Source organism: Ipomoea nil, unplaced genomic scaffold, assembly GCF_001879475.1.
Source record: "Ipomoea nil cultivar Tokyo-kokei standard unplaced genomic scaffold, Asagao_1.1 scaffold0317, whole genome shotgun sequence".
NCBI lineage: Eukaryota > Viridiplantae > Streptophyta > Magnoliopsida > Solanales > Convolvulaceae > Ipomoea > Ipomoea nil.
The window spans coordinates 4,408,692-4,424,143 of NW_017616745.1; the positions used below are offsets into that span (position 1 = coordinate 4,408,692).

The 15,452-nt window shown below is 33.8% G+C and overlaps 2 protein-coding genes across 2 annotated transcripts; both read left to right on the forward strand.

Annotated features, from left to right (window-relative positions):
* Positions 1–1,211: 1,211 nt before the first annotated feature.
* LOC109170238 (cysteine-rich receptor-like protein kinase 10) lies at positions 1,212–4,311 on the forward strand. The gene is made up of 7 exons (XM_019319262.1): positions 1,212–2,072; positions 2,558–2,701; positions 2,816–2,937; positions 3,046–3,256; positions 3,365–3,602; positions 3,712–3,865; positions 3,965–4,311. Exons 1-7 carry the CDS (start codon positions 1,241–1,243, stop codon positions 4,265–4,267), a joined length of 2,004 nt encoding a protein of 667 aa, XP_019174807.1. The 5' UTR covers positions 1,212–1,240; the 3' UTR covers positions 4,268–4,311.
* A 6,795-nt stretch (positions 4,312–11,106) lies between these two features.
* Positions 11,107–12,242, forward strand: LOC109170315 (putative receptor-like protein kinase At4g00960). Its single transcript, XM_019319375.1, has 3 exons — positions 11,107–11,320; positions 11,435–11,587; positions 12,125–12,242. Exons 1-3 carry the CDS (start codon positions 11,232–11,234, stop codon positions 12,156–12,158), a joined length of 276 nt encoding a protein of 91 aa, XP_019174920.1. The 5' UTR covers positions 11,107–11,231; the 3' UTR covers positions 12,159–12,242.
* The last annotated feature ends 3,210 nt before the right edge of the window (positions 12,243–15,452 follow it).

The following is a 15,452-nucleotide window of genomic DNA, read 5'->3' on the forward strand; positions in this document are numbered from 1 at the left end:
AAGGATCATTGAGGGAGTGGCATTTTTCTAAGTTCTAACCTCATCCTTTAATCATTTCACGGTTTTACTTTATATATATATATTTTTTTAAAGTAAAGAAACAGTTTTATTAAGAAATAATTTTCGAAGTTGCAAAACCCAGAAATCATACATTAGAGCAGTATGGACAAAGTCCGGTACAGAACCAAAGCTAAAGGCAACTAGTGGCGACGTCCTAGTCATACCAAACTCGGCGAGAACATCAACTACAAAATTAATTTCACGAAATGTTGGAGAAATTAGCCTGATAATATAAAAATAAAAAATAATGTGTCATCGTATAATTAATCATTGCCATAGAAGCGAATTCACCACTACCGGTGCAGGTTCACAACACTGACATCACCCCTGAAGGATAGTACAATAATCCCCGTCGAGCAGGATTGGAACTTACACACCATACTTAGTTTAATAAAGAGACAAGAAATATATCAGACAATCTTTGTCTGATTTCTTAAACTCAAGGAATAACTTTGTTTAAATAATGGAGGCCAATCAATTAAGGCCACATACTATAAAAAGATCTTAGTCATTTATTCAGTTTGTGGTGAATATTAAACTTTGATTAAAGCATATGAAATTGAGAGCGCATTTTTCAAAACAATCCCCACAAATGCAAGGGCATGAAAAGTAAGACTGGAGACATATAAATTAAAGGTTTGACACTTAAGTGTTAGTGAACAAATCTTGAACTGGCACATAGTAACATATGTATAATATCTTCTGATTTAGTGAGTGAACGAATCTTGAACTCTTCGACTATAGTTTAAACCAAAGTCAAAGTCCTCAAAGTCTTCCAATGATGGACTTTTCAGAATTGTTATCTTCCTTTGTCTTTATTTTCATTTTGCCTGATAATTGTTGTAAGTATTCCCTCTATTTATATTTTTTCTTGCCTTGACTGACTCTATTGACTAAACTCCAAAGTAATTATTCCATCAAGCTGGACAGCTAATCTTATTTTCAGTCTTAGCTTACACTCTTACATAGATAAAGAGAATTTGAGAAGATTAATAATTAAAGATACTTTACTTGGCAAGAAGGAGACATAATATATGTTTCTTCTTCATATCATACGCTATAAGAAATACGATTTGACCGACCACAAGTCCTCTACACGCGGTTCCTAGCTAGCCACGATGATGATATAAATAGAACAACTAACCCTGCATGGATCTTCAATAATAATTCACTAAATAAAATGATGATGATTATGATTTGGTTTTGCTTGTTGATGAGACTCATCGACATCACCAAAGCTAGATCTGATATTTTTTTTCTGCGATATTATTGCCCAAATACAACTTCTTACTACACTCCTAACAGCACCTATAAAGCCAACCTTCATTCCCTTCTCTCTAATCTTTATTCCAATGCCACCCGAGCCGACAATAATGGTTTCCACCACACCACAGCCGCCGCCGGCAACGACACCGTGCACGGCTTGTTCTTGTGCCGGGGCGACGTCTCCACCCACGACTGCGGCCGCTGCGTTGCAGATGCCGGCAAAACCATACTGGAGCTTTGCGCCAATGGAAAGACGGCAATGGTTTGGTACGATTACTGCCTGTTGCGTTACTCGGAGAATTCCATGTTGGGGATATTAGACCAATCGGTGTGGTTCCCAATGAAGAACCCGGATAACAATACTCGACCAAATGAGTACATGCAGATGGTGGGGAACATGTTGGATGAGTTAATCACTCCGGCATCCGGTGGTTCCGGCGGCAAGAAATTTGCTGTTTTGCAAGATAACTTTAGCGGGTTTGAGAGGGTGTTCGCTCTTGGACAGTGTACCCCGGACCTATCTAACGTTGACTGTCAGATATGCTTCAGAAGTGCTATTAATACACTGCCTGGTTGCTGTTATGGAGCCTTGGGTGCTAGAGCTATGTACCCAAGCTGTTACGTTAGGTATGAGCTCTATGCTTTCTACAATCTCTCCACCGTAGCACCACCGCCGCCACCGTCTCCTATCCATCCTCCTCCTCCTCCTCCACCAACTATGCTCTCCAATTCCACTAGCAGCAAAGGTATGTACGTGATCACTTTTGGTATCTAAAAAAAATTTTGTTGTTATTTCCGACCACTTTTTGCTTTCAACTTGATTTGTGGTCGGAAATTTCATAATTTCCAGTAGGGGTCACAGGACCACAATATAATGAGATCAACCAGCCTATATTGCTCATATATAGCTGACTAGCTCAAATTAAGAAGGTCAATAGGCTGTTCTTGTTGGAACTCAAATTTGTAATATTGTGATTATTACCATGTTAACAGTCTGACTAACTTGGCTGGCTTTACCCATTCCGACATAATCTTGATAAGCTTGTTTGAATTCTTTATTTTCCCCTGACACTCTTCTCTCATCTCTTGTCTCTCCCCTCTTCTCTATTTATCTCTCACATCTCTCTTCAAGCTAATAATTTCAGAACACACACATACACACAAATTCTGTAATCCATAATCTTGCTTAGCTTGTTTGAGTGTATCTGTTAGTGAGGATTAATTCATGCAGGGAGTAGAGGAAAATCTTCTGCAAAAGTGATTGCAGCCTCTGTAGTGTCAGTCACTGGGATATTACTCTTCGTTTTATGCTTTTGTTTCTTCAAAATGAAAAGAGCAAAGAAGTCCCATTCTGATGTGAAGAAGACTACTTCTGGTAATGAGTACCATATATATTACATGTGATTATTAATTATCATCAATTTCGACAATCTGTTCTTGTTAGCAATATTACTAATCCGTTTAATTACCATTTTATGTATTTGTGTAGGCATGACTGAAATTCCAATAGACGAATCAGTACAATATGATTTTGGTACTATTCAAGCTATCACAAATTATTTCTCTCCGGATAATAAGATTGGTGAAGGTGGATGTAGTTCTGTTTACAAGGTATAAGTCTTGTCTTTCAACGTGTAAGATTATATTCCATGTTCATTTTAGATGCTTGAGTTATGAATTTTTACTATTTTTTTTTTTGTATATATTTCTCGTGTTTAGGGAAGGTTTCCGGATGGACAAGAAGTAGCGGTGAAGAGATTGTCGAGTAGTTCAAGACAAGGAGATGTTGAATTCAAGAACGAGGTTGCATTGGTTGCCAAGCTTTTACATAGAAATTTAGTAAAATTGTTGGGGTTTTGCTTGCATGGAGAAGAAAAGATACTGGTCTATGAATTTGTTTCCAACAAAAGTCTTAACTACTTTTTGTTTGGTTAGTTTTAAACCTGGGAATACCTTCCCTTTCTCTTAGGATTTTATTGAAGTTGAGAGATCAAAATAACAACCTGACTTGAATATAATTTTGTTAATTATTATGCAGATCCAGAGAAGAAGCATTTATTGAATTGGTCCACTCGCTTCAAGATCATAGTAGGAATAGCCCGTGGACTCCTCTATCTTCATGAAGATTCGCCTCTCAAAATTATACATCGAGATTTGAAAGCAAGCAATGTGCTCTTGGACGGAGATATGAACTCAAAAATATCTGACTTTGGCTTGGCAAGAGTTTTTATGGCAGATCAAACCCAAGAAAATACAAATAGAGTTATAGGAACATAGTAAGTTTTAATTTTCAGAGGTGCATGTATTCTCATACTAAACAAATTTAGAACAATTAGAACTCATTCTTGTTTGATTAGATCCTTTATTTATGTTATGGTTTTGCAGTGGCTACATGTCTCCCGAGTATGTTAAGCATGGCTTATTCTCCGTAAAGTCAGATGTTTTCAGTTTCGGAGTTATACTCTTGGAGATTATAACCGGAAAGAGAAACAATTCTTTGTCCATGAAATCAACCGGAGCTAAAGATCTTCTTAGCTATGTGAGTAAATTAGAAATCCACAACAAAAACTAACAATCACTGTTATGTTATGAAGCATGCACACATTAAAGTATTAAAGTGGTGAATATAATGTTGCAGGCTTGGAAACATTGGAGGGAGGACAGAGCACTAGAGATGGTGGATCAAAGTCTTAGAGGTTTGTATTCGAGAGATGAAGTGATCCAATGTATGAATGTTGGGTTGTTGTGTGTTCAAGAAGATGTGGATGAAAGGCCAACAATGGCGAACGTTGTGTTGATGCTGAATAGCTTTTCTGCTACAAGGAGAACACCTTCTAATCCGCCTGCATTTTTCAATGGTGGAATTGAGAGGATTTCGGTTGGAGGAACAGTGGATCAGTCCATGAATGAAGTTTCGATTTCAGATTTGTATCCCAGATAATAATTACGCACAAATATTCGATCTTTCAACATTAATTTGTAGTACATCCGATCCATTTGAGTTAGAAATAAAAGTGGAAAGGCTTGAAGTGTGCATGTCCAACGCTATATACACAAGAACCTTTTAAAAGAAGGTTGAATTGTATAGCATGCACTTGAAAAAGGCTTGACTCGTGTACGTTGACACCTGCGGATATGAATGTTGTCCGAAAAAGTGGTGAGCAATAAGCATCACACAATAATTTTTTGCTACGCTCCTAGCACCTTTGAAGTGTAGCAAATAATGTTTTAAGGATAGTTTGGATATTACACGACTCAAACTAACCATCTTAACTTCTCCTTTCACTTTTTGTGTTTGTTAGTTTCTGAAAATAATCTTTTTGTAGAATTATATTATTTATATCCCTAACAATTTTTACTTCATAAAAGTTCATGTATCATTCCCCGTAATTAATTATTGTAGCCCTTCAAACATAATAAGTTAGTGGGACCTATATAATTTTTTTGTTAAGTACTATTGACTCTGTTAGAATGTAGTATCTATTCATACATAGTTTTCTTAACTCTATGATCCGCTTGATAAATTAATGAGTTTATATTTTCATTTTTGTTATAAATATATACATTAAGTGGACATTATTAGTATAACGGATGTAACGGTCCGTCATTATGCTTATCATTATTGTACCCATTATTACACTTGTATATTATATATATGTTGTAGCTTTTGTACATGGGTGATGATGTTGAATAAGAATCCCTTGTCCAATCTAGTTTGCCTCTCTATTTTCCTTTGCTCTTTACTTTCATGTTCATTGTCTCAATTCTCCGGTTAGAAGCTAAAGGCCAACGGGCACAAACAACAACATTGCAAAAATTTTCTCATTTTTCATGTCAATGTCAAAGTCGTGCTAATTAAGATGGGGTGTAATTGTCTAAGTTTGTGGGACCTACGGAGTATCATTTACTAATTAAGTCTTTAGTCTTAAAGTTGACGAAAAGAATTTGTTGAAAAATTAGTGAAAAGGAAAGAAGATTTTATAATGTAATATATACGTTAAAATAGTTAATTGATTGAAATATTCATGTGTTATATGTTGGTTTGAATTGTGTGTTATGTTCTACTAACCAAACAGAATATATATTCATCTGGTAAGATATAGCCGCAGAAAAAAAAAATAAACAAAAAAAAAAAAACCTTACATGTAGGAAATAATTAGAAGTCAAGTGGAAATTGTAATTTATGCTTATTCATAATATGTCAATTATTAATATCACTCATAAATTATTAGTGATATAAATGTTACTTATCAATTTTTAAAATCGTACATATATTGTCCCTCTCACACATACGGTATGAAAATTGAGGGGTAATATTTACATTGCTACCGGAGGAGAAATATATATAGGTAAGATGTCCCTTATTTCAATATTTATAACGAATTTTAAATTACAAATAATGTGATCCGCTTGATAAATTAATGAGTTCATTTTTTTCATTTTTCATGTCAATGTCAAAGTCGTGCTAAGATGGGGTGTAATTGTCTAAGGCTGTGTTTGGAAACCCAGAAAATAACTTCTGGAAGTCATTTTCTGGATTTTTGGTGTTTGGCTACACCTGGAAAATCCAGTCAACGGAAAACATTTTCCGTTGACTGGGGAAAATGAGCCCAATTTGGCGGAAAATGACTTCCGCCAAATTTGGGCGGAAGTCATTTTCCGCCTCTTCTCTTTCTTTTTTTTTTTCTTTTTTTTTTTTTTTTTAATTATGGCGGAACTGGTTTCCGCCAGAAACCATAGGGTATGGTTTCTGGCGGAAACCAGTTCCGCCGGAAGCCATAATTTTTTTTTTTTTTTTTTTTTGTTTTAAAGATTTAAAATGAATTTTTAATTCAGAATAAAATAATTAAAATATTTAATTATACCATTCTACTCATTTTCCAGAAAATGAACCAAACACACTAAAACAGTTTTCCAAATGCAACCAAACACTGGAAAAGGAAAATGTTTTCCGAAAAATGACTCATTTTTCAGAAACCATTTTCCAGAAGTCATTTTCCTGCTTTCCAAACGGACCCTAAATTTGTACGTGGAACCTGTCATAGTCTTAAAGTCAAAAAAAGTCATAGTCTTATTAGTGGGACCATTTACTTAGTCTTCTGCCCATTAAGTTGACAATTTTTATTTTTTATTTTTATTTTTTCATTTTATGATAAAGGAAATTTACAGTCACTTGATGGTGTTAATGTCCTTAATCGACAAAGATGTTAATGGATTAAATAACTTAAATTGCTCATAACTGAACAACTCAAACATAAAAACTAAGGTCAATAAGTTGTTTTTATTATAAGTCAAATTTAAAATATTGAATTATTCAAGTCAATAATCTAACCAATTTAGTTAGAATTGTCTGACAAAAAGATTGTTAGTCCATGAACAACATAAAATTAAACTCGCTAGTCTAAACCCTAACCCAAAAAGAATTTATATATAACAAATTTATGGCACAAATGAATCATATCATTCGCAATTCACACGAATCATTTAGCAGAGATTAATAATTGTGCAACCCTCCATATAGTTTATACCTCACCATCACTAGGCCAGATATTTGCTTTGCAGTGCAGCAGTTATCTCAGTTCCTTGACAAGCCCACAATCATGCATTTAAGAGCAGCTCATAGAGTGTTACGGTACATCAAAAGTTGCCCAGCTCAAGGCATGTTCTTTCCAGCAGATTCCAGTCTCAAATTGAAGGGGTTTGCTGACTCTGATTGGACAGCATGCCCTGATACTAGAAGATCAGTAACGGGGTTTTGCATGTTTCTAGGGGAAGCCTTGGTCTCCTGGAAATCAAAGAAGCAAAGCACAGTATCCAGGTCCTCATCTGAAGCGAAGTACAGAGCCAGCTACCTGTGAAATTCAATGGCTAACTTTTCTGCTTGAAACTTTGGGAGTAAAGTTGGAAGGCCCAGCATTATTGTATTCCGATAGTAAGTCTGCAATAGCCATAGCAGAGAATCCGGTGTTCCACGAGCGTACAAAGCACATAGAGATCGATTGTCATCTCATAAAGGAAAAACTCCAAAAAGGTGTCATCAGGTGCTGCATGTTTCAACCAACAATCAGGTTGCTGACGTTCTGACCAAACCCTTGCAACCTTTGCTATTCCAGAAGTTCATCTCCAAGCTGGGGATCCACTCCATGTATACTCCAGCTTGCGGGGGGATATTAGAGGGATAATTAGCCTAAAAATATCTACATAATTGTTACAAGTTAGTTAAGGGGTTGTTAGTAGCAGTTAGTCCCCCTATATAGCATAAGATCTGCTCTGGCAGTTGCACTGATATTTTTTCCTTCATACCTGTAATTCTACTCTCCCATTCAATGTAACAGTACTTTCTCTTCCTCCTCCAAGTTCTCCTTTCATTTCCGTGATACAACCCTACATATAAATGCTTTGTGTTAGGCTATCTTATAAAAAAGAGTTAATTTCACCGAATGTCCATTGTTTTTTGTGATAATTCCAAAGTTAGTCTCAGACTATTATTTTTGCTATTTAACATCCCAGACCATGCATTAATAAGGGCATTTTTATCTCTTCATATTTTTCTGGTTTCAACTAGTTTAATTTGTTTATGACTTTACTAAAATCGGTTGAAAATATGATTACTAAAAATCAGATGTTACCTTAAAGTTCTAAACCAATTAAACCGATTGAAATCGAAAAAATAATTTAAAAAAATATAAAAAGACAAAAATGTCCTTACTAAAAATAAGAAAAACGATGAAATTTCTACATTCTTTCGTGCATTCACATTTAATGTGTACCAAATTAAATGAACAAAAAAAGCACTATTAGTTACAAAGATAAGATAGTAGCTTCTAAATTCAATTATGGTTTGAGTAAAAGAACAAAAGGATGACACATAAAACTTAAAGGGCAACACAAGTCCAAAAAAATATACAACATATTGAAGAGAAAAGGAAGGAGAGAGGGAAAACGGAAAATGAGAGCTATTAAGAAAAGCTTATAACTTCACGGACTTGTATTACTATATTTGTGTAAGAAGACTAGAAGAGTAATAGTCTAAAAAACTAAAAATAGTAAAAACTCGTTGAATAAAATTTTATACAGTATTTGATATAGGTCAAAGATATAGGGGTGTAATTGTCAACTAGGATTATGTGGCCTAATGGTACCTGAATTGAATTTTCATTTGGAAAGTTGTAAGTTCAAGCCTCAATAGAGACGTTATTAGCTCTTTGTGTTTTAGTAGGTTGAGAAAGTATATGAACATCTACTATAATATAATAGAGCCTAGCATTCAAAAAAAGAAGGGGTGTAATTGTCTAACCTTGACCAACATAAAAAATTATCGAAAAAAGTAATTTTTTCTCATTTTTCTGACGAATGGTTGTGGTGGTCGAAAATTCCGACCACCTTATGAAGAAATCAAGAATGGTTTCTTAGCTTGTTCTAGATTTTTGACTACCGATAGTCGAAAATTTTAGAATCCGTCCAATTGTTCTACTGACCGTTTTTTCGACGACTCTATAAACGTAACCGCTATTTCCAGTCACTTTCTCTGGTAGTCGGAAATAACGACGAGGGTTTTTTCGGATACCCAAATTGGTGAGAAAAGTGATTGGAACAAGTGTAGTAGAACTCATATATATAGCCCTGTTTGGTAAAATAATTAGCCTATCAACCAATTTTGATTTATTTGACCACTATTAACTATTGGACTTAGTTAAACAATCAATATAAGGTGTTTGATTAATTAACTTTTTGTAACAACTTATTGCTCCAAAATGTTAAAATTCAAAAAGCTACTAAAATTAACTTTTTCGATCAATTTTTTGAGAAAGTCATTTTGTATGTAATCAGTTAACAACTAACAACTAAGTTACCAAACATTTTTTTACAATCAACTAATGCTATCAACTAGTCAAATCCACCAACCCAATCAACTAACAATTATGAACTAACACGCCATCATCAAACAATCGTTATACCCTGCACCACGGTGCACATAGCACTGTGCGCCCCGCGCCTCCCAAAACGAGGTCGTTTTGTTAAGTTGTGTGGGGAGTCGACGCGACAAAGTGTATGTATATTATGTTATATAATTATGTACATTATGTTATAAAATTATGTACGTTCTGGTATACAATTATGTACATTATTTTATACAATTATGTACATTCGAACACACGATTTTTTTAACACTTAAAAGTTTATGTATATTCTGATTTATACAATTATGTACATTTTTAAAACAGGATTTTTTTTAACAAGTTAACAGGAAACACGAAAAAGCGGAATTAAAAAAAAAAAAAAAAAAAAAAAAAAAAAAAAAAAAGAAAGAAGAGCAAAACGACGTCGTTACACCAGGGCGCACAATGCATTATGTGCCCTGGTGCTGGTGCACGATATAAATTACCATGTTATCACGATTTACATCCTCCCAAATGCTCTGTTGGGTCGGGGTGTAGGGGGCCCTTAGGGCTGGAGTTCAACTTTTGGAAGAACAATATAAATTGCCATCATCAAATTTGACCAACCTCAAGTCCAAAAAGGCCGCACTCAAAAAAGGAAAGCTTATAACTTCACGGACTTGTATATACTATTTGTGTAAGAAGACTAGAAGAAGCGTTGAATAAAATTATTATTATTTTTTTTGAAAATAAATAAAATTTTATATTTGATATAGTTCAAAGATATAGGCTATGGAGGAAAACTTTGGATTTACATCCCATTTTGGTGCATGGAGTAAGTAGTCTATGGCTGAATGGTATTTATTTAACGGATCCAACCCTACCATTCCTCTCTCATTCGCTGAATGGTATTTTTTTTTTTTTTTTTTTTGTATTTTATTATTTGGTTTTGTATCATTCTAACCCAATAACAACCATGAACTAACACATCTTCATCTTTAATTCTTCACCTTATATGTAGTTGATTATGATTTTATTGTATTTTTCAGTGATATATCTCACAGTATGATGATGGTGAATTGGTTTTGCTTGTTGAAAAGAGCAAAGAAATCCCATTCTAATGGGAAGGAGACAACTACTGGTAATATAATGCATTCCCACCTAGATTGCTTGTAATTATATTTCATCTATCATCTGTTCTTGTTAGTAATAATAATCCTTTAACCATTTATATATTTTTGTGTAGGCATGAGTGAAATTTCAATAGATCAGAGGAGTCTGCGGACCCTAGAACATGATTTTAGTATTACTGAAGCTAGAACGAATTACTTCTCCCCTAATTATAAGATTGGTGAAGACGAATATGGCATTGTTTACAAGGCAAATTAAAGTCTAGTCTTTCATTCTAATAGAGCCAGTAGCATTCAAAAAAAAGTCTGGTCTTTCGAAATGCAACATTGAATTTTGATTTTAGACTAATGAATTCTAATTGTTCACTGATAATTATATTATACATATTCGTGGTGTTCAGGGAAGGGGTGACGTTGGCATCCCAAAGGTAGCGGTGAAGAGGCTGTCAAGGAGTTTAACAAAAGGAGATGTTGACTTCAAAAATGAGGTTGCAATGATTGCCCAGCTTCGTCATAGAAATGTATTAAGACTGCTGGGTTTTTGTTTGCAAAAAGAAGAAAAGATACTCATCTATGAATTTATTCCTAACAAAAGTCTTGACTATTTCTTATATGGTTAGTTTTAGACAACAAGTTGAAAATGTTTTTTTATTTATTTATCAATTATGAATTTTTAATTTATTGATATAGAGATATCAAAACAGTACTCTAACTTGAGGGCTTAAACCCTGTTGACTCTTATGCAGATCCAGAAAAGAAGGAGCTATTGAATTGGCACACTCGTTACAAAATCATAGAAGGAATAGCTCGTGGTCTCCTTTATCTTCATGAAATTTTGCGTTTCAAAATCGCACATCATGACTTGAAAGCAAGCAATGTACTATTAGACGAAGATATGAATCCAAAAATATCTAACTGTGGTCTGACAAGCATGTTTATGGTAAATCAAACCCAAAGAAATAAAATTAAAGCTATCAAAACACAGTAAGATTTAATTTTCACAGATAAATGTAACATCAACTATATATTCAATTTATCATCTCTAGAAGTACCATTAATCATTCTTGCTAAATCCTTTATTAATGTTATGATTTTCAGTGGTTACATGTCTTCCAAATATTCTTTGGATGGCTTGCTCTCTATGAAGTCTAACGTTTTTAGCTTTGGAGTTCTACTCTTGGAGATTATAACTGGAAAGAAAACAGTTCTTTGTCCATGCAATCAACTAAAGCTCAAGATCTTATTAGCTATGTGAGTATATTAGAAATTAAAATGCATAGGTACTTTTTGGTAAAATAGTTAGCTTAACAGCCAATTTTGACTTATTTGACCATTATTAGTTGTTTGACTTGGTTAAAAAATCAATATAAGTGTTTAGTTATTCAGCTTTTTGTAACTCCAAAATGCTAAAATTCAAAAAACTGCTCAAAGCAATTATTTCAATTAGCTTTTTGAGAAAAAAAATTATAGTATTATACCAAACAGCTATCAGCTAACACCAGTGTTGCAAAAATCGCGCCTAGGCGCTAGGCGGTCGGCCACCTAGGCGCCCTAGGCGCCGATTAATCGCTCTAGACGCCCGCCTAGGCGCTCTAGGCGTCCTAGGCCGTCCCCAGGCGCCTAGCGATTTTTTCAACTTTGGCTAACACCTTTCTACAATCAGTTAATGTTATCAACTAGTCATATCCTCTAACCCAATCAGCTGACAGTCATTTACCAAAGAGGGCCATAACAAAAACTGAAAATCTCTGTTAAAGCACATTTTAATTAAACTGGTTAATGTTGCAGGCTAGGAAACATTGGAGGGAGGGCAGAGCATTAGAGATGGTGGATCAAAGTCTTGGAGGTTTGTATTCGACAAATGAAGTGATACAATGCATCCATATTGGGTTGCTATGTGTCCAAGAAGAGGTGAATGATAGGCCATCAATGGCAAATGTTGCGTTGATGCTAAATAGTCATTCTGTAATAAGGGCACTTAATCCGACTCTTAAACTTTAGTTTTAAATGATGCCTAAGTGTTTGAACGTGATTTATTTTTTCTGTTACATTTTCTATAAATTAAAAGTTTATTGTAGTTTGGAATCTAATTTCCTAACATAGTCAAGCAAAAATAATTATTATTTCAAGATTTGTTGTACACCCAAATCAACACTGATGACTGATGTCTTTGTCAATGTTAAAGTCTTCCATGATGGAGAGTCTTTTGATATCGAAAGAGGAAAAACCTTATCGTATCGAGATTAGAAAGTCTTCTAGCTTATATCAAGACCTGAAAAAATTTGCTAATATCGAGATTAGGAAGCTTGCTGATATTTAGAATCCAAATTCTACTAATATCTAAACCAAGAAATCTATTGATATTGAAACATGAAAGCATGTTGATATTGAGATTGAGAAAACATGTTAAATTGGAAAGGATTCAATAATCCAAGACTAAATTTATTAGTTTGTAGTAGTTAGATGCCTAAATCTGGAATTAACTCAAACTTATAGTTCATGAAGAAACATGACTAACTTAAGCATGCATGAAGAAACGATTATCGATAATTGTTCAAACCTTGTGGTTGTAGTTTAGTGGTAAGAATTCCACGTTGTGGCTGTGGAGACCTGGGCTCGAATCCCAGCAGCCACACTTGAACAAAACATGTTCTATTTTGCCTGGTTCTTACGAACTAATCTGCTGCATAAACCTCATCTTGATTCTTGGATCAAGCTCAGCCCCATTCACTATTTTCTCTGAGGTTTAGAAGGTTCTATCATGGATTTTATACTCACATACTAGGAGGTCCTGTGCCCTACCTGAATCTTTGAAGTTGAAACTTTTTTTCCTAGTTACAATCTCCAAAACCGTATCAGAACACCAAAGTTATAAAAATCAGACTTACAGAGAACTGACCGTGCATTGCATATTCGAAAGACATGTAGTGACTACTAGGCATTAAATAAATTTAAGATTTTAAGTATACACATGGAAACAGATGAACTGAATGAAGACATTTTCTTGCAATGATGAACTGAATAACAAAGGATGTAAAAGTTGTTGGGTGCCCACTGAGATTGTAGATGGACACAACGTAGATGAAAATGAAAACTTATACTATGGTTCCAACCACTGCCAGCACCTTCTTTAGAGAACTCATAATGATTAATAGAGTATTTGATAGTGGTATGCTTCATAATTACAGATATACAAAAGTTTCATGTCCAAGCCAGAAAGGGCAGCATTAAATTAAACAACCAATATTCATTATTTCCAAACAATATAATGCATGTATTCCGGGTCGGTCCAAATATTTTATAGGCTCGGGCCGAAATTAAAAAAAATGTCCCTATATGAAAAACTAAATTTAAATAAATTTAATAATACTAATAAAAATGATAATATCAAAAACAAGAAATAAGATTAGAAAATTTTCAATAATTTTTTAAATACAAAAATAATCATGACAAAAAATTTTTACGTGCTTTACTCGATGCAAAATCATCGATAATTGCATCAAGATTAATATTCTCTAGCATATCTTTCTCAATACACAAAATCGCCAACCATCCAATCTTTCTTGTGACATTGAAGATCTCAAGTAGGTTTTCAATAACTTCAATTTTGAAAAACTTCTCCCCGCTGATGCTACAGTCATGGGTATTGTCAATAATATTCGATAAGCAATAGATCACATTGGGTAGCAATCCGCAACTTTGACAAACTCAAGAATCTCAACATTAATGTGTCTGGCAAAGTCATCTGTAACACTTTTAATTCAGAGAAAAGATCATCAGAATCAACACCAGACATATCATTATGAGAAAAAGTCTTCTCTTAATTTATTATTATCCAATGACTTCAATATTTTTGAATTATATAAAAATCCAAAAATATTTTCAAATATCTTTAGTTGTTCAAATCTATTATTCAATGGAGTAATTGCCACATCCACAAAATTGACTCTAAATGACTCCTCAGGTGATTGAATTTCCGGCCTCTTCATTATCATTTTCATCAAATTGTTTTTTCCTAATAATACATCGTCGAATTGGAAATGTAGGCTCTATGTCTATATCATAGGCAATGTTTTTGGCAATATTCATACTAGAAGCAAACCCTTCATTTCTATATTTCTCAAAAAAATTAATTACACCTTCTAATTTGGTCATGGTAGTTTCAATGCACATATATTTTGATTGCAACTTTTTACTTAATAACAATTCCAAGTAAAAAATTAAAACTTTGGAGTACAGTAACCAAGCTATCCGCTTCACTTTTTGATTTGGCATCATCACAAGATTTAGATAATTCTAACAAAGCTAACCTTATTTGAGGAGCTTGAAATCTAATAGTTTTGACACTTTTTATTCTACTCTCCCATCGAGTATTTAATAAATATTTCACGGTCAAGTTTGGAACATTATCAAGTAAAATTTTCCCACCTTTTTGTTGAACTTGAAAATAAAGCATATATACGTTGCATATCTCCAAAAACTGAAACTGCTTTAATACAAGAATGTGTCATATCACTAACAGTAAGATTAAGGCTATGACAAGCACATGACATATACAATGCTCTCAGATTTATTTCAAGTAATCATTTTTGAACACTTTGGTGCTTTCCTTTCATATTACAACCATTATCATAACCTTGACCTCTCACATCACCAATTTTAAGACCTAGAACTTTAAGTCCACTTTCAAAAACTCTAAAAAGTATTCTTCTATTTTAATTTTATTTGATTACTAGACATATTAACACATCATACTACTAAACTCATTTGTTCTTGATGACTCACATCAGGGGTACAATCAAGAATTATAGAAAAATATTTAGTCTCTTTAATAATATTTATGATAGAACTTTTAACATTTTGGCCCAAAATAGAAATTAACTCATTTTGAATTTTGTGACCAAGATAATAATGATGAATTTCATGGTTGTGAATACGTCTAATATGATCTTGCATTATCAAATCAAGTTTTGCAATCATCTCAATCAATCTCAAAAAATTGTCATTATTATTATAGTAATTTTTTCATTTGATTCTCGAAAATCGAAATTATGTTTTGCAAGACATTTTACAGCAGAAACTATGCGTAGAAAACCATGTCTCCAACGTTCTTTTT